This window comes from Clytia hemisphaerica, unplaced genomic scaffold (assembly GCF_902728285.1).
Source record: "Clytia hemisphaerica strain Z4C2 unplaced genomic scaffold, Clytia hemisphaerica genome assembly, whole genome shotgun sequence".
NCBI classification, from domain to species: domain Eukaryota; kingdom Metazoa; phylum Cnidaria; class Hydrozoa; order Leptothecata; family Clytiidae; genus Clytia; species Clytia hemisphaerica.
This window is the reverse complement of record NW_027104385.1, coordinates 1,026,256-1,049,788: the sequence shown is the minus strand read 5'-3', so window position 1 is coordinate 1,049,788 and position 23,533 is coordinate 1,026,256. Positions and strand designations below refer to the sequence as shown.

The 23,533-nt window shown below is 34.1% G+C and overlaps 2 protein-coding genes across 10 annotated transcripts; both read right to left on the bottom strand.

Moving 5' to 3' along the window:
* Positions 1 to 2,977: 2,977 nt before the first annotated feature.
* On the bottom strand, positions 2,978 to 22,620 carry LOC136819471 (uncharacterized). 9 transcript variants are annotated; one of them, XM_067075695.1, is made up of 6 exons: positions 14,291 to 15,467; positions 14,091 to 14,138; positions 13,945 to 13,992; positions 13,647 to 13,694; positions 5,816 to 5,866; positions 2,978 to 5,200 (listed from the first exon to the last, which is right to left on the bottom strand). In XM_067075695.1, exons 1-6 carry the CDS (start codon positions 14,601 to 14,603, stop codon positions 3,030 to 3,032), a joined length of 2,679 nt encoding a protein of 892 aa, XP_066931796.1. In that variant the 5' UTR covers positions 14,604 to 15,467; the 3' UTR covers positions 2,978 to 3,029. The 9 variants fall into 9 exon arrangements, with proteins under 9 accessions (XP_066931796.1, XP_066931797.1, XP_066931801.1 ...); XM_067075696.1 differs by lacking the exon at positions 14,091 to 14,138; XM_067075700.1 differs by lacking the exons at positions 13,647 to 13,694; positions 13,945 to 13,992; positions 14,091 to 14,138; positions 14,291 to 15,467 and adding exons at positions 7,623 to 7,670; positions 7,936 to 7,995; positions 8,935 to 9,184.
* LOC136819456 (uncharacterized) lies at positions 20,370 to 22,089 on the bottom strand. The gene is made up of 2 exons (XM_067075679.1): positions 22,033 to 22,089; positions 20,370 to 21,328 (listed from the first exon to the last, which is right to left on the bottom strand). Exons 1-2 carry the CDS (start codon positions 22,064 to 22,066, stop codon positions 20,370 to 20,372), a joined length of 993 nt encoding a protein of 330 aa, XP_066931780.1. The 5' UTR covers positions 22,067 to 22,089.
* Positions 22,621 to 23,533: the final 913 nt, after the last annotated feature.

The window sequence follows — 23,533 nt, the reverse complement described above, 5'->3', positions numbered from 1 at the left end:
TCTAACTACAGTATATGGCCCCCAAAACGGAGACGGCCCCCAAAACGGAGGTTTTCATTGAAATGAAGATTCTGACTTGTAGATTTATCAGAATTAAACGATTTTTGTTTATTTTGAAAGAATGATGTTTATACTCAAAAATGAGCATGTTTTTGCTGGTTTGAGACAGATTCAAAATAACATATTTTCGTCTAAAGGAAATATTTTAACACCAAAATTAGATAAAAATTGCATATAACTCACTCAAGCTCCTTGGATATTGAAAATAAGTTATGAAAACGGGGTATAGGAAACTTTCTGCACCTAATGCCGTTCAGAAAATGCAAATACATCTGTGACTTTAGAGGCTAGGTAAAAGATATAGCATCTTGAAGGTCAACCAGTATTTTGGAGCCCTAGAATCAGCATTGACAAAACCGAAAATTCTAAATATGAGAAAAAGCAAAAAATCTTGGAATTCTATTCCTATCACCTTGACTTAATAGTTTATAACAAAAAATTAACATTATTTATAAAAATTTTCGCTGAATCAGCAAAAACGGCAAATTCTGTCATTTTTTTGCAAAATATAGGAGAAAAATATCTTTAAAGCTTGATATTTTCAGTTTCAGTTAAGCTTTTTTTCTAAAATTTTAACAGCTTATTCCATACATGAATGGAACTATTTTCAAAAGAGATTTGTTTTCAAAAACTTGATTAAGACGTTGTTAAATCAAAATTGTCATTTTGAAAATTTCTAAATTTTCAGTTTGGACTTTGCAATATCGAAAATCTTGAAATATTTCATAAAAATCACAAATTTTACATCCATCGGGTCGTAAATTTAAGGGAAAACACAAATATGTTCATAGTTTCCACCCCCCCTATTACCACTGACCTTAATAATTTGATTTTAACTACACCTCCGTTTTGGGGGCCCCAAACCTGCATTTTGACGACCAGGGGTATACTGTAAAATCTTTATCAAATAAATTTATGCCCAAAACTCTCTAAATCATATTTCAAAACTATGGTCAAAATTTTGTATTCATATCTTAAAGATATCTCGAGAAATCGCTAAGACTTCAAACCTCCGTTTTGGGGGCCATTAGAAAAAAGCTACCTATCTTTAAGCGATTGAAAAATATTGTTGAAATTGAAAATTTTGAAAAAGAACTACCGGGAAATAAAGTAGAGATGTTAAAATTTTTCATGCCGCAAAAGTTTTTGTAAAACCTCTTTTCCTCTAGATTTGAGAGAAATTTCAAATTTGATCGCCGTTTTGGGAGCCACATACTGTAGCGGTCCTAGGCCGTTGTCACAAACGACTTATCACTAATTCATCATTACATCGAAGAAATTACATAAAACAATATATTAAAAACATCTAAGTTAAAAACATGACCCTGTTATGCTAGTTTCAATCACAAAAGATTTGCATCAAAAAGCTTCAAAGTAAAAAAGGGATTCCTTAACCATTGTGGTTATTATTGTAGTTATCGTGTGTAGATACTTGATTGTGACTTGAAAGATTTTGAAGATCTTTGAAAATCGTTTGAAATATTCGTCGTAGAAATCCAAAATAAAGTCTTACTGTAGTCTAATTTCAAATGATGGCCTTCCATAGCGCTTCTGAAATTTATTAAGATACTACAAACTTAGAAAGATGATGGATTACTCAAATTTCAATCTGGAGGCATCAGTTGTTAGTCAGTTGTTAAAATCTATAAAAGTCATGGACACTAATCAGGGGGCAAGAATTACCAATAGAATCTGGTTAAGTTAGAAATGTTGATGCAAATCAACATCATCCCCGGAAAAAATATACAACAGGTTAAAATCGCTAACGAAAATCGAAACGCTACAGAAGAAGGCTTCAGAAACGAAAGGCTGTTATTATACTATCTAACATAGGAGAAGAAAATGTAGTTAAACCAAACCCAGAAACTAACAGTTAACCAAATGGCCATTATCAGTAAAGCCATAGGTTAACGAACTAGTATTCAATCTTACAATATTTATTATTCGAGAAGTTTGGGGAACATAAATCCCTGTAGCTGTACCTATTGATCAAAATAAACCTTTGAGTTAAATTCGTTCAAATAATTTTAAATGTTCTTCAAAGAGATGATTTAGATATTTTTCATTTGCACACACTTATCAACTAATTCTTTCGATTTATATTTCTCGAGTTCTCGTTGAAGCTTGGCATATTCTTTTACCAAAAACAAAGGATTTTGGACGTACTCCGCGTCGTTATCTTTTATGAGTGATTCGACCGCCTCAAAATCATAATTTTGAAATTTAAGGTATATAACTGTTCTTGAAATCTTCTTATTCTTGATTGCCTCATTGGGGACCTCATTGTTCTAAAAAAATTCTGATTAAAAGAAGAAAATCAGGGTGATGCTAGGCTGCTTCAGCTAAGAAACAAAGAAAATCGTGAATATTAAATCTTATTTTAAAAAAATATGCAAAATTTTTATTTTCAATCTAAAATAAATCGATGATAAAATTGCTCCAAAACAACACACTTTCTTCAAAATATCCTTGGAATGTTGCCATCCAAAAATGTCGCCTTCCCATGATTCTATTTCATAACATTTAATCTGCTAATTTAACACTAAAATTCAAATTTAGGCAGATGAGTGGAATTTAGGCCTACTGTCGAAGACGAAAAAATGGGTTGTTTTGGTACGGAAAAATTGAATTTGGCTAAAAATCGTTCGGAATTTCAAAATTTGCACCAAAAAGTCAAAATTTCAGAATTTTCGAGAAAAGAATCAAATTCATAGGAAATTTCGGTAGCGGTATTTCGGACTTACACGGTGTGGCGGAAATTAACCAAAAATTTGCCGAATGGCGGAATCAGGTACCCCCTGAAACCACTCCCTCGAATATTTTCATGATAAAAAAAACTTCTTCTGATTTTACAGGCCAAGTCAATGTAACAATTACGTTGCAGTCACTTGAAAAACTTATCAGTTTAGCCAAAAGATTGAGTAATACCCAAAGATCCAATTCTAATCATAATTCAATACAATAGCATTTCAAAAATTAATCGAATCGAAATGTACTTGAAAGAATTTATTTATATATTTTTTCATTTCCAAACATTGTTCAACCAATTCTCTCGATTTATTATTTTCGAGTTGCCGATGCAGTTTCGCATATTCCTTTACCAAAAACAAAAGATTTGACTGACGCTCATCTTCCCGATCGGTCAGGAGATTTTCTACTGCTCGAAAGTCGTGCTTTCGAAATTTCAGGTATGAACTGATGTCAATGATAATATTATTGTGTTGGTCAAAGTCATCAAGTAACACTTCTGCCTCGTTGAACTTTCCTAATTTGATCAAAATCAAGGCTTCCAAAATGAAGACATTTGCATCAGTAAAAACAATATCTCGTTTAAGTTCATCGCATGCAAGTAGTGCTTCGTTGTAATTTCCTTTCTCGTAAAGTAAAAAGCAATTCTTTTTTGTGAAGTTAAAGTGAAACACTCGAGAAAATGGTTTTCTGTGTATGTGTTCTTTCCAATTCTTCATGGTTTGTTCAGCCAAATCAAAGCAACCGTTCTTGATGTATAAAGAACATTTTGCATCATAATACACCAAATAGTCCACGTCACTGAGATTATTTGTGTCAACGGAATTCAACAAAGCTTCAACATCACTTACAGTGACAAGCCTCGCCAATCTTATTTTAATGTCATCAAATCCTTTCTTCTTGACCAGTTCATTAAATACATTTTGAAATATATCTTTGTATAACGACACTCGTCCATGCATATTATATACCTCAGCTTGCTTCAGCTTCCACAAGTAAACTTCCACAGAATTTTCTTCAAGCTCTAAGGAAAACTCTTCTTCAAAAGCAAAAATCTCATCCAAATTACGTAAACCTAATTGAATTGACGCGTCCATGAAACGACGATAAACAAGCAATAAACCGTGAAAAGTTTCCACAGCTCGAGACAACCTATATTGTTCTAACAAATCTTTTGAAAGAAGTTCAGTAAGTAGGTATAAATTCTCCATCTCCATTCTACCTACGGCGATATTTAACACCTGGTTAACATCAAAGTTGATTCCTTTGAATGCACCACTCATGATCAAACGAAAAACATGAATGTACCATAAATCCTCGTGGTCACCATTTGCAAACAAATCTTTAAAAGAAACCTCTATTTTCAAAAGAACAACTTCAAGCAGTGTCAACGGACATTCACCCTCGACAAATTGATTTTGTTCAATACGATATCGGATAACTTTTTGCACAAGACTGTGAATTTCTAAACAATCATTCCGCTCGTTGACCAATGAATATTGACAAAGCAGTGAGATGATTTCATTTAATTCAAATTCGTCAACTTTATCAAAATAGCTGAATGTGTTTTTGTTGATTTTTCGATTGTCCATGAAAGCCATCATTCCCAAGATCAAAAGAGCATTCTTTGATTCGACCCGAATCTTCGCAAAAGCCAAATCCCAAACTGTCAACAATGTTTTGTCATATTCAGTAAAGGAATTGATTTTCATTCCCAAAACACTTTCTCTGCATGCTTCAAATTGTTCGATGTATTTGTGTAGAGGAACTTTATGTTTTTTGATGTAACAAATGGCTTGGTGAAGGGCTAAAGGTAATGATTGTAAACGATTCCCTAAAATGGAGATTTCATGTTGGCTGGCTGCAGAAAGTTCATTCTGTAAGAAGCCAATGGATTCTTGTTCTTGGAAACATGGAACAGCAATTTGAATCAAGCCATAATCTTCCCAATCTTTCAATTGAGATGTCAACAATAAGCTGATTTTTTCTTTCATATTTCGAATAAATGAAGTGACGTCTTTTATGACCTCAGTGAAGTCATCCAATACAACCAGCGATTTTTTGGAGCCTTCACAAATCTTAGAGAGGAAAATGAAAGTCAGAGTTTCCATCGAAGGTTCATCAGGTATTAGTTGTTTACAACCAAATGCACACAAAATCTCGCTCAAAGATTTCTTGAGGCTGACAGCAGAAATCCAAAATATCTTCTGATATTCATCCTTGTGCATTTGAACGAACTTTGCAGCAGTTTGTGTTTTTCCCACACCTCCCATTTCACTCAAAGCAATTGTTTGATTTTGTTGAAGTTTCAAGTGAATGGATTCAATCAAACTTTCTCGTCCAAAGAAGATGGAAACAGGCTCTGGTAAATTCCAATGTCTCTTTGTTGTATCTAGAAGGAATAAATAACATATAATGTTTCTTTGAATAAATTCAGGTTTAACCCTATTCTTACTAGGCTTTTAGGGGCAGTTCAAAACTAGGGGGGAGGGGCTTTTCCTGTACCACCCCTATCTTTTGATCTAGTGGGTCTTTTTGAATGAAATTTGGCATACAAGAACGTTGTCATTAAAAGGCAACTTTTGACAAAAAATCTTTTTGATGACGTCACTCATCATGCCTACAGTGAGAAAAAGCTTAAAATTTCCTTTGTTCTTATAAATAGCCAATGTATTCACAAAGGCTTTAGAAAAAGTTGGCTGAGTCTAAATTGCTTATTATATCCTAAATATTCAATAAATTACAGTTTAAACGTTATATTTGACATAAAAATAAATTTATATTGGAACAGTGTTAATTTTGTGTGAAAATTTTTAGGTTTCAAAATTTTTTTTATTTCGAAGCTAAATAAAAGTTAGGAATTTACAGAAAATTTCATCGCAAAAGTTCTATTATTTCAGGAGCTACTACCATTAATTTGACCTCCGAACAGAAGCAGCCCCCCCCCCTTAGTACGATTAGGGTTAAGCATGGATAGAGAAAATAAAAATCATAGCTAAAGCTTTACCCTTTACAGATTTTGATTCCATTGATAGCTGGTCAACTTTGTTGCTCAATTCTGTAAAAAACAAGTGATACTTTTATGGACCTACCTGGTTATGCATTTAACACATATATAATTGATATCTACGTGAGCGTGACCATTAAATAATTATTCAGAACAAATAGTGACGATCTATTAAAATTAGTCGTTTGTTTCTTATAGAAAAACGTTAAGAAACCAAAATTTCATGCTCTTGAAATATTCTTTTTTTCACAAAAATCTACTCGAGCCATCTTTTACCTACTTTCATGCAAAAAATCAAACCCATTTATTTAGCCGTTTTTTGGCCCAAATTTGCCCAAAAATACTATTTCGAAAATCGGGCTCCGTCACATTCGAGGGTTTATAGTTATGCATCTTTGTGCAAAAAATCATAAATAATGAAAGAGCCAATCTTTAGAAAAGCTATTACCTAAGTAATTATTGATAATGTGCTTATAAAAAGATATTGAATTTGGCCAGTTTTTATATAAAAATACGTCAAGCAGCCAAAATTTCATGTCTAAACACACATACTCTTCAAAAGTAAGCCCTCATGAGCAAAAACAACATCTATCTCATAAAAAATTGAGTAATTTGACTAAGAATATTGATGTATGCCTATTAATAGTGATTCTTATAGATAAACATGCGTTTTTTGAGCCAACAAAATTTGTTTGCAAAATTCTGCTTGAACCATCTTTTACCTATGATGGTACCCTACTTTCATGCAAAAAATCCGAAAAAATTAATGATCCAATTTTTCACAAAGTGCAAAAAACCCGTTTTTTAGCCGTTTTATTTGCCCAAAATTTTTTTTGTTGAAAATCAGGCTCCGTCACATTTTGGCCATCACCATTTTGCGCCTTTTTTACCAAAAATCAAAAGATTCCTATGATTCAATCCTGAGGAAAGTTGGTAACAAACGAACGGACGGCCGGACGAGCGAACACAGGTTAATTTATAGGACCTCCACCCCACCGGGGTAGGTTCAAAATTTATATTTATCAGAAAAGGCCTTCTTATTCAGCAATATTCCGTTAAAAGAATAAAAATAAACTTCGTGTAGATTACAGAGGAAATTTGTAAAGGTCTCGGAACACTTGAAACATTTTTCATCGACTAGATACATTTGAAATCTGATTTTTGATGAAAAAAGTTGCTAGCAGACCACCTCAAAAGAGGAGGAAAAACATTTGACAAACATAACAAATTTTTGTGGTATAACTTTACCATCAATTTGGCACATGTCAGCTTTCAACGTCAATTTCGAATCCATCACTGTGGACAATTCTAGATAAAAAAAAAGAAGAATGAAAATCAACGTGTCAGCTATTTTGAGCGACGTCAAAGTTTTTATTAAGATCACTTTCACTTCAAAAGGGTGTTGTAGAGTGACGAAGCCTCCTAACTTCTCGTACATAATAAACGAAGGTAGAGTTTCTTGGGGTAGTTGCGGTTGTCGACCTTTCTTGTTCGTTTGATTCACTTTTTGCAAAAAAAAAAACAAATAAAACATACCATCCATTTCATCTTTATTAGCCTTCGTATTCAGTCTACTATCCATTAACTTGGCTAAATCTAGAGGAGAAATGGTGTTATTCAATGACCAAAAAATCAGTGTCAAGAAGTAAAAAGGTTAACAATATTCAGCTCCTACATTACAAAGAATTCAAAAGAGGCAGGAAATAAATATGTTATCTCATCTTCGACGTCATTGTTATAAGCTTTTGCAGAAGATAATTGTTCACTTTCTCCAAAATATAAAACAAGTAAACGAAATAAAACATACCATCCATTTCAACTCTACCAGCTTTCATATTTATTGACGTGGCTAAATCTAGAGTAAAACAAATAGTGATATTTATCGGGAAATGTCTATTCAGACAGAAAGATAGTGAAAATATATCACAAAAAGCTTCTTATATATTACAGAGGATGTCGAAAAACTATAACATAGATAACAAGAAGAAATCAATATTTTTCAAAAAGGAGCAATTTTGTTTAGAACGTCAACTTGGCGATGCCTCCTACTTTTTATTAGACAATCATCAGGTAGATACCATTTTCTCCGAAATATAAAACAAGTAAAGAAACAAACATACCATCCATTTCATCTTTATCAGCTTTCGTATTCAGTCCACTATTCATTGACTTGGCTAAATCTAAAGTAAAACAAATTGTCATAGTGTCCTTCAGGGTCTCTTCCCCCCCCCATGCCTAGAATGAAAATTTTCCATCCCCCCCCTCATTTTTCCCCACCCTGCCTCCAAAAATTTCTCTGTCCCCCCCCCCCTCAAGCAAAAAATTAAAAAGCTGTAATTTGATTAGACAGGAACCTGTCTGCGTATTTTTTTTTAATCTGATGAATACTTGACGGGTCAGAGCTGTGAGTCCGATTTTGGCCTCAAAAAAATTACAGTGGGAAATTCGAATTTAGCGCTGTATTCACTTACTAAAATAAAAATTAAATTTCGGAACTTGCACTTTCTTTAAGAAAGTGTGACCAGTGAAACGATAACAGAATTTGATTGGCTGTGTTTTCAACCGTTATTAGGATATGGGAAATTCAAACTGTCAGCCCGTACCATGCTATATATTTTGCCATCAGTATATAGAATAAGAAATCATAACATGGATCTCCAGGCTATAATTTGATGAACTTAACGCTTATTGTTTTCCCTAAGGTAGTTCTAATTCAAGAAGAAATGGAAAGGATGGTTGTTTTCAAACCATAATATTAATAAAACTAAGCATTATGCTATATCATCTCATAAAACCAGATGTTTTTCAATTTTGAATTGATTTTGGTGAGTATCCCCCCCCCATGCCTAGAATGAAAATTTTCCATCCCCCCCCCTCGTTTTTTCCCACCCTGGCTTCAAAAAAAATTCTTTCCCCCCTATACGTCCTTTTGACCTCAAAACCCATCCCCCCCCTGAATCCAGGGGGGAGGACACTATGATGGTGTTACTCAATGACCACAAAAATTGGGGGCAACTGGTAATAAGTTTAACAAGATTCAGCTCTTACAACACAAAGACTTCAAAAGAAGTAAGAAAGTAAATGTGCTTTCGAAAAAATTGAAAACCAATGTATCTCACCTTCGACGTCAGTTTTGTCAGCTTTTGCCGAAGATAATTGTTTCAAATAAGTTTTCATCCATTGATTATGTTGTTCGATATTTTTGATAGCATTCGAATTATCGCTCGCTTCATTTCGCAACAAATCCACTTCTTGATCCAAATTGGTGACCATTCGAGAAATAACCAACACATGTTTATCCAATGGACAACTTTCCAAATCATAAAACATTTGCATATTCTTGTATTTCAATCCCAGTAAAATGTTCTCCATTCGATTCAGATCTCAGTTGTTTGAAAAGCTTGTTGTAAATTTGGTACTGCATTGACTGAACCATGTATTAAGTCATTTCTTAAATTTCTGATCAAAAACAAGAAAGCTCCAATAGATTGATCGTTGGATTGAAGAGATTTGATTTTCCATCCTCCAGCAGGTTGCAATCCAACCACTGCCACTGACCTCAATACAGCAATCAGTAAGGTGATATCCCAATCCTCTGGGTTGGATGATCCATTTTGTGGACACAATATTTGCCATTGTTCTTTCTTCAACACTTTGTTCAACTCGTGTTTATTGTCTTGTTTGCATTGCACGAATATTTGATAAAGTTGTTTTGGACAAGTTGGAAGTCCAGTATAAAAAGGGTCTTTGTGCACGTTGTGAAGTACATCAATGAGCGCTTCTTTGATACAATACTCCGAAGCGAGGTTGATGCGAACCCAATACTCGCTTTGGAGGATGTACAATGGTGTACTCATCTCATTCTCTTCATTTATTTCTTTTTATTTTCTTAATCTTTTGTTTTTGCTGAAAAATATAAAAAGCATAACAAATGTAATTCTGAAAAAACAGAGATCGTCTTTCGGTTCAAAAAACATTTTAAAAGGCTAACTCAGGGGGCCATAAACTTCAAAGATTCTAAAGGAAAATTATGACATTTAAGTTTCAAAACTATGGTCATTTTGGGAAACATTTAATAAAATAGGTTTAGTAAAAAGGTTATCATAGACAGTGGAATAAAATTTCTAATGTATATACTGCATTATTCAGAATTAAGAGATTTCATTAAAGTTTCAAAAACACTTTGTCTTAACACTACGTTCACTTTTATGACGGTTCTTAACAGGTAAAAAATATTATCAATCGATATGATTTCCCCGGGACGGAGGGTGGGGTACTAAGTCTACAGGATGACGGGGGTGCCACCAGGCTTTCGATTCTCGGACCCTCCTAAAAGAGAGAAAAATTAGAAAATGTTGTGAATTTTACGACCCTTATTGGGACTAATTTGACCAAATTTTGATGTTTTAAGGGTAACATTTTTCGACCCTTAATGGGACTGAGATTTAATTTTTCTGATTTTTCAAACCATTACAGGGACTGTCAGGTTCCAAAAAGGCATCCTTAAGGGCGGTAAATACCACATCACATACCGTACCTCCACTTACCCTCCCCCCCCTGAGATGCTTTTCGTTTTGATCTTTTTTATCACAATTTTGAAATTTAAGGCATATAACTGTTCTTGAAATGTTCTTATTTTCGATCGCCTCATTGTTCTTACAAAAATATTCTTATTAAGAGAAGAAAATCATGGTGATGCTGGGCCACCAGCTAAGAAACAAAGAAAATCGTGAATTTAAATCTTGTTTTAAAAAATATACAAAATTTTTATTTGCAATCTAAAATATATTAATGATAAAATTGCTCCCAAACAACCGCCTTTGTTCAAAATATCCTTGGAATGTTGCCATCCAAAAATTTCGCTTACCAATAATTCTATTCATAATATTTAATTCTCTAATTTAACACAAAAATTCAAGACGTTTAGAAATTTAGACGGATTAGTGGAATTTAGGTCCACTGTCGAAGACGAAAAATTGGATTGTTTTGGTCCAAAAAAATGGAATTTGGCAAATAACCGTTCGAAATTTCGGAATTTACACCAAAAAGTCAAAATTCTGGAATTTTCGAGAAAAAATCAATTTCATAGGAAATTTTCGGTGGTAGAATTACGGACTTGATCTTTACATTGTGACGGATAATGGAGAAAATTTAGACCGAATGGCGGAATCAGGTACCCCCTGAAACCATCCCCTAGAATATTTTCATACTAAAAAAACACTACTTCTGATTTTATAGGCCAAGTCAATACAACAATTACATTGCAGTCAACAGTTAAAAACTTTTGCCAAAAGTTGGAGTAATTCCCAAAGATCCGATTCTAATCACAATTTGATAAAATTGCATTTCAAAAACAAATCGAATTCAAATGTACATGAAAGAATTTATTTACCATTTTTTTCATTTGCAAACATTGTTCAACCAATTCTCTCGATTTATCATTTTCGAGTTGTCGATGCAGTTTCGCATATCCCTTTACCAAAAACAAAAGATTTGACTGACGCTCATCTTCCCAATCAGTGAGGAGATTTTCTACTGCCTCAAAGTCGTGCTTTCGAAACTTCAGGTATGAGCTGATTTCAATGATAATTACATTATTGCGTTGGTTAAAGTCATCAAGTAGCACTTCTGCTTCGTTAAACTTTCCCAATTTGATCAAAATCAATGCTTCCGAAATTAAAACATCTGCATTAATAAGAAAATCTCGTTTAAGTTCATCGCAAGCTAGTAGTGCTTCGTTGTAATTTCCTTTCTTGTAAAGTAAAAAGCAATTCTTTTTTGTGAAATTAAAGTGCCATAATCGAGAAAAACATTTTCTGTGTAAGTGTTCTTTCCAATTCTTCATGACTTGTTCAGCCAAATCAAAGCAACCGTTCTTGATGTATAAAGAACATTTTGCATGATAATATATCAGAAAGTCCGTGTCACTGAGATTATTTGTGTCAACGGAATTCAACAAAGCTTCAACATCACTTACAGTAAAAAAACTCGCCAATCTTAATTTAATATCATCAAATCCTTTCTTCTTGACCAGTTCATTGAATAAATTTCGAACGATATTATTGCATAACAACGCTCTTCCATGTATATTATATACATCAGCTTGCTTTAACTTCCACTGGTAAACTTCTAAAGAATGTTCTTCAAGTTCTGTGGAAAACTCTTCTTCAAAAGCAAAAATCTCATTCAAATTAAGTAAACCTAACTGCCTTGACGCGTTTATGAAATGTTGATGACAATGCAACAGCATATCAAAAGTTTTCACATCTCGAAACAACCTATATTGTTTTAACAACACTTTTGAAAGAAGTTCAGAAATTTGGTATAAGTTCTCCATCTCCATTCTGCCTGTGGCGATATTTAACACCCGGGTAACATCAAAGTTGATAGTTTTAAGTGCACCACTCATGATCAAACAAAAAACATGAATGTACCATAAATCCTCGTAGTCATCATTTGCAACCAAATCTTTAATAGAAACCTCGATTTTCAAAAGAACATCTTCAAGAAGTGTCAACGGACATTCATCCTCAACAAATTGTTTCTGTTCAATACGATATCGGATAACTTTTTGCACAAGACTGTGAATTTCTAAACATTCGTTCCGCTCGTTGACCAATGAATATTGACCAAGCAGTGAGATGATTTCATTTAATTCAAATTCATCAACTTTATCAAAATAACTGAATGTTTTTTTATTGATTTTTCGATTGTCCATGAAAGCCATCATTCCTAAGACCAAAAGAGCATTCTTTGATTCGACCCGAATCTTCGCGAAAGCCATATCCCAAACTGTCAACAATGTCTTGTCATATTCAGTAAAGGAATTGATTTTCATTCCCAAAACACTTCTTCTGCATGCTTCAAATTGTTCGATGTATTTGTGTAGAGGAACTTTATGTTTTTTGATGTAACAAATGGCTTGGTGAAGGGCTAAAGGTAATGATTGTAAACGATTCGCTAAAATGGAGATTTCTCGATGTTTGGCTGTAGTAAGTTCATTCTGTAAGAAACCAATGGATTCTTGTTCTTGGAAACATGGAACAGCAATTTGAATCAAACCATAATCTTCCCAATCCCTCAATTGAGATGTCAACAATAAGCTGATTTTTTCTTTCACATTTCGAATGAATGAAGTGACGTCTTTTGTGACCTCAGTGACGTCATCCAATACAACCAGCAATCCTTTGGAGCCTTCACAAATCTTAGAGAGGAAAATGAAAGTCAGAGTTTCCATCGAAGGTTCATCAGCTATTAGTTGTTTACAACCAAATGCACACAAAATCTCGCTCAGAGATCTCTTGAGGCTGACAGCAGAAATCCAAAATATCTTCTGATATTCATCCTTATGCATTTGAACGAACTTTGCAGCGGTTTGTGTTTTCCCCACACCTCCCATTTCACTCAAAACAATTGCTTGATTTTGTTGAAGTTTCAAGTGAATAGATTCAATCAAACTTTCTCGTCCAAAGAATATGGAAACAGGCTCTGGCAAATTCCAATGTGTCTTTGTTGTATCTAGAAGGAATACAAAAGAAGGATAACAAATATTAAATAAAGTTTCTTTGAATAAATTCAAGTTTAAGCATGGGTAGAGAAAATAAAAATCATAACTAACGCTTTACCCTTTCCAGATTTTGATTCCATTGATAGCTGGTCAACTTTGCTGCTCAATTCTGTTAAAATAATTGATATCTATCAGAAAATACCTTTTTATTCAGCAACATTTCTTTAAAAGAATAAAACAAACTTTGTTTAGACTAAACAGAGGTAAAGGTCTCGGAACACTCGTTTCACTTTTTTGCAAATGGTTTAAATAAAAAAAACATACCATCCATTTCAACTCTATCAGCTTTTATATCCATTGACTTGGCTAAACCTAAAGTAAAAATTCTTAGGCGTTAGGTAGAATTAGGTATTACAAAAGATTTCTTATATCTTATAGAAAAAGTCGAAAAACTATAAGATAGATAACAAGAATAAATCAATATTTATTATAAGGATAAATTTCATTTAGAACGTCAACTTGGCGATCCCTCCTAATCTTTATTAAACAATTATCAGATAGGCTTTTGAGGGTAGTTACCATTTCATCTAAAATATAAAACAGGTAAAGAAATAAAACAAACCGTCCACTTCATCTCTATTAGCTTTCATATTCATTGACTTGGCTAGATCTAAAGTAAAGAAAATAGTGATATTTATCAGAAAATGCCTATTCAGACAGAAAAATTCCAGAGTTAAAAGAACTAAACAAGAAAAATAAAAAACATACCATCCATTTCAACTCTATCAGCTTTCATTTTCATTGACTTGGCTAAATCTAAAGTAAAACAAATTGTGTTATTCAATGAACACAAAAATCAGTGGGCAGAGGTAAAAAGTTAACAAGATTTAGCTCCTACATTGCAAAGACTTCAAAAGAGTTAAGAAAGTAAATGTGTTTTCGACGACATTAAAACCATTGCAACTCACCTTCGACGTCAGTTTTGTCAGCTTTTGCCGAAGATAATTGTTTCAAATAAGTTTTGATCCATTGATTAGTTTGTTCGATATTTTTGATAGCATTCGAATTATCGCTCGCTTCATTTCGCAACAAATCCACTTCTTGATCCAAATTGGTGACCATTCGAGAAATAACCAACACATGTTTATCCAATGAACAACTTTCCAAATCATAAAACATTTGCATATTCTTATATTTCAATCCCAGTAAAATGTTCTCCATTCGAGCTCTCAGTTTCTTGGAAGCTTGTAAGTTTGGTACTGCATTGACTGAACCATGCATTAATTCATTTCTTAAATTTCTGATTAAAAACAAGAAAGCTCCAATAGATTGATCGTTGTGTTGAAGAGATTTGATTTTCCATCCTCCAGCAGGTTGCAATCCAACCACGGACCTCAACACAGCAATCAGTAAGGTGATATCCCAATCTTCTGGGTTGGTTGATCCATTTTGTGGACACAATATTTCCCATTGTTCTTTCTTCAACACTTTGTTCAACTCGTGTTTCTTGTTTTGTTTGCATTGCACGAATATAAAAGGCGTAGTGGTATGGTGGTTATCATCCTTGGCTCCCGCCTGGGAGGCCCGAGTTTGATACCCACCGTGTCACTACGATTCACTTGGCAAGTGAATGCACCTTCGCCCGGGTCAACCCATGCCATGTGAGGGGAATTGGGTACCACTACTCTGATACAAGAGTGTGGGGAGATATATCAGGCAATGTGGTGTGGTGACGAAATTCATAGGGTCAGACTTGTGAGAACGCATGGTTCTCCCGTCCTGATCGAGTATCGTTGCTATACACCATCGGTTCTGTGTGTCGCGAACATAGGATCGGCAGAGTCTGATAAGCGCGATGATTTCCCTATCCCAAGATAGTGAATGCTGTCCTGGGGTTGGGCCAATTCCCCATGTGGGATGGTACATCTCTCTCGCACGAATATTTGATGAAGTTGTTTTGGACAAGTTGGAAGTCCAGTATAAGAAGTGTCATTGTGCACGTTGTGAAGTACATCAATGAGCACTTCTTTGATACAATACTCCAAAGCGAGGTTGATGCGAACCCAATACTCGCTTTGGAGGATGTACAATGGTGTACTCATCTCATTCTCTTCATTTATTTCTTTTTATTTTCTTAATCTTTTGTTTTTTGCTGAAAAATATAAAAAGCATAACAAATGTAATTCTGAAAAAACAGAGATCGTCTTTCGGTTCAAAAAACATTTTAGAAGGCTAACTCAGGGGGCTATAAACTTCAAAGATTCTAAAGGAAAATTATGACATTTAAGTTTCAAAAATATGGTCATCTTGGGAAACATTTAATAAAATAGGTTTAGTAAAAAGGTTATCATAGACAGTGAAATAAAATACTACTAATGTATATACTACATTATTCGGAATAAAAAATTTATTAAAGTTTCAAAAACACTTTGTCTTAACACTACTCTTAGGTGCCAAATAAACGGGGGGGGGGGGGTTCGAATAAATGGGAAAATTTTTCAAATTAAATAAACGGGGGGGGCCTAATTACCGGGGAGGTTGGAAAATGGACCTTTAAAAACCCTAAAAAGGGTCAAAATAGACTAAATTTAGGCTTTTTAGAGTAAAACAAGGAATTTTCCTTTTTGTAGTTGGGAATTTTTTCAAAAATTAATAAACGGGGGGGGGTCCTAATAAGGTCCGGGGGGGTTGGAAAAAAATCGAAAAATTAACAAGCGGGGGGGCCCGTTTATTTGGCACCTAAGAGTATGTTCACTTTTATGACGGTTCTTAACAGGTACAAAATATTATCAATCGATATGCTTTCCCCGGGACGGAGGGTGGAGTACTAAGTCTACAGGATGACGGGGGTGCCACGAGGCTTTCGATTCTCGGACCCTCCTAAAAGAGAGAAAATTAGAAAATGTTGTGAATTTTAAGACCCTTATTGGGACTAATTTGACCATATTTTGATGTTTTAGGGGTAAAATTTTTCGACCCTTAATGGGACTGAGATTTGATTTTCTGATTTTTAAAACCATTACAGACACTGCCAGGTTCCAAAAAGGCATCCTTAAGGGCGGTAAATACCACATCACATACTGTACCTCGACTTGCCCCCCCCCCCGAGATGCTTTTTGTTTTGATCTTTTTTATCATACTTTTGAAATTTAAGGCATATAACTGTTCTTGAAATGTTCTTATTTTCGATCGCCTCATTGGGGACCTTATTGTTCTTACAAAAATATTCTTATTAAGAGAAGAAAATCATGGTGATGCTGGGCCACCAGCTAAGAAACAAAGAAAATCATGAATTTAAACCTTGTTTTAAAAAATATACAAAATTTTTATTTGCAATCTAAAATATATTAATGATAAAATTGCTCCCAAACAATCGACTTTGTTCAAAATATCCTTGGAATGTTGCCATCTAAAAATTTGGCCTACCCATGATTCTATTTCATAACATTTAATCCTCTAATTTAACACAAAAATTCAAGACGTATAGAAATTTGAACGGATGTGCAGAATTTAGGTCAACTGTCGAAGACGAGAAATTGGGCTGTTTTGGTCTGAAAAATGGAGTTTGGCAAATAATCATTCGAAATTTTGGAGAAAAGAATCAATTTCATTGAAAATTTTCGTTGGTAGAATTTCAGACTTGATCTTCACGGTGTGACAGAAATTGGACAAAATTTAGACCGAATGGCGGAATCCAGTACCCCCTGAAACCACTCCTTAGAATATTTTCATAGTTAAAATAAAAACACTTCCATTTCTGCTTTTCCAGGCCAAGTCAATACAACAATTACATTGCAGTCAGTTAAAAATTTTAGCCAAAAGTTGGAGTAATTCCCAAACATGCGATTCTAATCACAATTTGATAAAATTGCATTTCAAAAACGAATCGAATTTAAATCTACTTGAAAGAACTTAGTTATACTTTTCTTCATTTGCAGACATTGTTCAACCAATTCTTTCGATTTATTGCTCCGGCCTAGGAGCCTTTAATTCTCTCTTCCGACAAGGGTCAAGACATTTTTTGTTTGTTTATCTAATCCGATGATCTATTCCGATTTAACAAAAACGGATCACTGATTCCGATAATATTGTGATTTGATTGGTCGAAAAGTATTTAGAAAAAGATGGCTATCGAAAGTGGACTTTAGCTGACTGTGTAGCAAATACTGGCAAATCTCAGTGAAAAATTGATCATTTTCATCCTTATTCATGATGTTTTGGACACGATTTATGAGAAGTTTGATGGTGCGTTGTACGTTGTACTGTATACTGAATTCAAATACGCGTGTTTCTCATGATTTTATGCTGTAAAAATGATCTATTTTGGACTTTTGGTCATTTTTCATGATGTGATGATATCTAATTGGTGGTTGTCCCTTTTGGATTTTCAAACTTGACAATGAAACTTTCAAACACACAGCCATTGATACACAGTATTTTTTGTGGTGTTATGTATGGCTGAAAATGATCCTGTTTTGGACTTTGTTATTGTCGTATTCATCATCAGCTGGCGACCGTTCCTTTTGATTTTTCAAACCCGACACAGATTTTTTACAAACATATCACTATGAGAATTCAATAAAGGATACTGAAACACAGTTCCTGTGTAAATTTTAACAAGATTGGAGAAATTTTCACAGTCAGACAGTGTTTTGGCTGAAAATTATCATTTTTGGACTTTGTTGTAATTTCATCGCGGCTGCTGGCGTCCGTTCCTTTTGACTTTTCAAACCCGACACAGATTTTTTACAAACATATCACTATGAGAATTCAGTAAAGGATACTAAAACACAATTCCTGTGTAAATTTGAACAAGATCGGAGAAATTTTCACAGTATTATGGCTGAAAATGATCATTTTGGATTTTGTCGTAATTTCGTCGCGGCTGGCGACCGTTCCTTTTGATTTTTCAAACCCGACACAGATTTTTTACAAACATATCACTATGAGAATTCAGTAAAGGATACTAAAACACAATTCCTGTGTAAATTTGAACAAGATCGGAGAAATTTTCACAGTGTTATAACTGAAAATGATATTTTTTGGACTTTGTCGTAATTTCATTAGCTGGGGCGTCCGTTCCTTTTGAACATTTTTCAAACCCGAAACAGGTTTTTTTCCAAATATAACACTATTTATTACATACACACTATTGACCATTTAATTTGGTTTATCCTACTCTTCTCCAAGTATTATCCCAGCAGAAAAAATAATGCTTAGCTAAAAACCCGTGGCTTAATGGGATAAACTTTCGCGGGGATTAAATTTCGCTGATTTCGCGGAGTTGGGTGTCATCCGCAAAATTAAGTCTCAATGGAAATTTGGAAAGGCCTCATTCGCGAAATATTTCTAAACAAAACTCAAAATTTGTCAAACAAATACTTTTTGAATGTTTACTGGCATCAAAGAAGTGCTAATAATGTGTATTTCAACAACCAAAATGCACAATTTGACAGTTAAGTCACAAAATTTTGAAAATATTGCCACCCGCGAAAGTTTATCCCATTAACTAAATTTTATGCGGACAATCAAATCAATGGCGCATCATGGCTTCGCTATTGGCAAGTTTAGAAAAAAATAAATTTATAAGAACTTGGAAATATTGACTTCTAAATGTTTATCTCCTTTAGCTCCAATTTTGAACTTTTTAGTTGAGGATGAGTGGGCGGGGGATGGGCTTGGTTATTTAAGCAAGAAAGTGCATGTGTAATCACTTAGAAGAGCTAAACTTCCAGCTGGTTTATTTATTCGTACAATTCGTTAAGATTATTTCTCATACTCGCTCTGCAATAGATTTATTGCTTTGCTTTCTGATCTGTTCTGATTAGTAGTTTGTGGGCAACGTTCGAACACAACTAACTCAACAAGCTCATCTTTCACATCTTTTAATCTCTAAAGCCGGAGCTTCCAGCGCAGCTGGTTTATTAGTTTTGAGTTGTCGATGCAGTTTCGCATATTCCTTTACCGAAAACAAAAGATTTGACTGACGCTCATCTTCCCCATCGGTTAGGAGATTTTCTACTGCTTCAAAGTCATGCTTTCGAAATTTCAGGTATGAACTGATTTCAATGGTAATCTTATTGTGTTGGTCAAGGTCATCAAGTAACACTTCTGCATTGTTGAACTTTCCTAATTTGATCAAAATCAATGCTTCCCAAATGAAAACATTTGCATTAGTAAAGACAATGTCTCGTTTAATTTCATCGCATGCAAGAAGTGCTTCGTTGTAATTTCCTTTCTTGTAAAGTAAAAAGCAATTCCTTTGTGTCAAGTTAAAGTGCCACAATCAAGAATATTGTTTTATGTGTATGTGTTCTTTCCAATCCTTCATGACTTGTTCAGCGAAATCAAAGCAACCGTTCTTGATATATAAAGAACATTTTGCATCATAATAAACCAACAAGTCAGCGTCACTGAGATTATTTGTGTCAACGGAATTCAACAAAACTTCAACATCCCTTACATTGAGATGCCTTGCCAATCTTAATTTAATGTTATCAAATCCTTTCTTCTTGATCAGTTCATTGAATAAATTTTGAACGATATCTTCGTATAACGACATTAGTCCATGTATATTATATGCCTCAGCTTGCTGTAGCTTCCACTGGTAAACTTCTTCAGAATTTTCTTCAAGCTCTGAGGAAAACTCTTTTTCAAAAGCAAAAATCTCGTTCATACATTAAGTAAACCTAATTGACTTGACGCGTATATGAAACAACGATGAACAAGCAACAGGTTGTGAAAAGTTTCCACATCTCGAAACAACCGATATTGTTTTAACAAAACTTTTGAAAGAAGTTCAGCAAGTAGGTATAAGTTTTCCATCTCCATTCTGCCTACGGCGATATATAATACAAGGGAAACATCAAAGTTGATAGTTTTGAGTGCACCACTCATGATCAAACGAAAAACATGAATGTACCATAAATCCTCGTAGTCATCATTTGCAACCAAATCTTTAATAGAAACCTCGATTTTCAAAAGAAGACTTTCAAGCAGTATCAACGGACATTCATCCTCAACAAATTGTTTTTGTTCAATACGATATCAGATAACTTTTTGCACAAGACTGTGAATTTCTAAACATTCGTTCCGCTCGCCGACCAATGAATATTGACCAAGAAGTGAGATGATTTCATTTAATTCAAATTCGTCAACTTTATCAAAATAAAAGAATGTCTTTTTGTTGATTTTTCGATTGTCCATGAAAGCTATCATTCCCAAGATCAAAAGAGCATTCTTCGATTCGACCCGAATCTTCGCAAAAGCCATATCCCAAACTGTCAACAATGTTTTGTCATATTCAGTAAAGGAATTGATTTTCATTCCCAAAACACTTTTTCTGCATGCTTCAAATTGTTCGATGTATTTGTGTAGAGGAACTTTATGTTTTTTGATGTAACAAATGGCTTGGTGAAGGGCTAAAGGTAATGATTGTAAACGATTCGCTAAAATGGAGATTTCTTGATGGCTGGCTGTAGTAAGTTCATTCTGTAAGAAGCCAATGGATTCTTGTTCATGGAAACATGGAACAGCAATTTGAATCAAACCATAATCTTCCCAATCCCTCAATTGAGATGTCAACAATAAGCTGATTTTTTCTTTCACACTTCCAATGAATGAAGTGACGTCTTTTGTGACCTCAGTGACGTCATCCAATACAACCAGCGATCTTTTGGAGCTTTCACAAATCTTAGAGTGGAAAACGAAAGTGAGAGTTTCCATCGAAGGTTCATCAGGTATTAGTTGTTTACAACCAAATGCACACAAAATCTCGTTCAGAGATCTCTTGAGGCTGAGAGCAGAAATCCAAAATATCTTCCGATATTCATCTTTGTGTATTTGAACGAACTTTGCAGCAATTTGTGTTTTCCCCACACCTCCCATTTCACTCAAAGCAACTGCTTGATTGTGATGAAATTTCAAGTTAATGGATTCAATGAAACTTTCTCGTCCAAAGAAGATGGAAACAGGCTCTGGCAAGTTCCAATGTGTCTTTGTTGTATCTAGAAGGAATACAAAACAAGGATAACAAATAACAAACAAGTGATACTTTTATGGACCTACCCGGTTATGCATTTAACACATTTATAATTGATGTCTACGTGACGTGACCATTAAACAATCATTCAGAACACAAATAGTGACGATCTATTAAAATTAGTCGTTTGTTTCTTATAGAATAAAACATTTAGAAACCAAAATTTCATGCTCTTGAAATATTCTTTCATATTCAAGACTTCGTGAGCAAAAAAAACATCTATCTCATAAAAAAATTGAGTGATTTGACTAAGAACATTGATGTATGCTTATTAATAGTGATTCTTAAAGATAAACATGCCTTTTTTTAGCCAATAAAATCCTTTTGCAAAAATCTGCTAGAGCCATTATTTACCTATGATGGTACCCTGCTTTCATGCAAAAAATCAGAAGAAATTAATGATCCAATTTTTCACAAAGTTTTTTAGCCGTTTTTTGGCCCAAATTTTTTTCGAAAATCGGGCTCCGTCACATTTTGGCCATCACCATTTTGCATCTTTGTACCAAAACTCAAAAGCTTCCTATGATTCAATCCTGAGAAAATTTAATAACAGACGAACGGACGAACACAGGTTAATTTATAGGACCTCCACCCCACCGGGGTAACTCCAATAAAGTTTCTTTGAATAAATTCAGGTTTGAGCATGGGTAGAGAAAATAAAAATCATACCTAAAGCTTTACCCTTTATAGATTTTGATTCCATTGATAGTTGGTCAACTTTGTTGCTCAAGTTTGTTAAAAAAATTATATTTATCAGAAAAAGCCTTTTTATTCAGCAACATTCCTTTAAAAGAATAAAACAAACTTTGTGAAGACTAATCATAGGTAAAGGTCTCGGAACACTCAGAACATTTTTCATCGAATGGGCCCCATCTCAAAAGATGAGAAATAGAAAAGATTGAAAAATACAACAAGATAAATACCATCAATTTGGAATTTGTCAGCTTTCAATGTCAATTTCGAATCCATCACTGTGGACAATTCTAGATAAAAAAAATAATGAAAATCAACATGTCAGCTTTTTTGAGCGATGTCAAAGTTTTTATAAAGATCAGTTCTACTTAAGAAGGGTGTTGTAGAGTGGTGAAGCCTCCTAACTTCTCGTACATAATAAACGAAGGCAGAGCTTCCTGGGGTAGTTGGTGGTGTCGACCTTTCTTGTTCGTTTGATTCACTTTTTGCAAAAAAAAAAACAAAAAAAACATACCATCCATTTCATCTTTATTAACCTTCGTATTCAGTCTACTATCCATTGACTTGGCTGGTCCTAGGCCGTCGTCACAAACGACTTGTCACTTATTCATTACATCGAATAAATTACATGTAACAATATATTTAAAACATTTAAGTTGAAAACATGACCCTGTTATGCTAGTTTCCATCACAAAAGATTTAAATCAAAAAGCTTCAAAAATCTTTGAGAATCGTTTGAAATATTCGTCGTAGAAATCCAAAATAAAGTCTTACTGTAGTCTAATTTCAAAAGATGGCCTTCCATAGCGCTTCTGAAATTTATTAAGATACTACAGATTTAGAAAGATGATGGATTACTCAAATTTCAATCTGGAGGAATCAGTTGTTAGTCAGTTGTTAAAATCTATAAAAGTCATGGGCACGAATCAGGGGGCAAGAATTACCAATAGAATCTGTTTAGGTTAAAATTGTTGATGCAAATCAACATCATCCCCGGAAAAAATATACGTCAGGTTAAAATCGCTAGCGAAAATCTAAACGCTGCAGAAGAAGGCTTCAGACACGTAAGGCTGTTATTACACTATCTAACATAGGAGAAGAAAAATGCAGTTAAACCAAACCCAGAAACTAACAGTTAACTAGATGGCCATTATCAGTAAAGCCATAGGTTAATGAACTAGTATTCAATCTTACAATATTTATTATTCGAGAATTTTGGGGAACATACGTATAGACCCTGTACCTATTGATCAAAATAACCTTTGACTTAAGCTAGTCCAATTAATTTTAAACGTTCTTCAAAGAGATGATTTAGATATTTTTTCATTTGCACACACTTATAAACCAATTCTTTCGATTTATTTTTCTCGAGTTCTCGGTGAACGTGCCCCGCGTCGTTGTCTTGTAGGAGTGATTATATCGCCTCAAAATCATAAATTTGAAATTTAAGGTATGTATAACTGTTCTTGAAATGTTC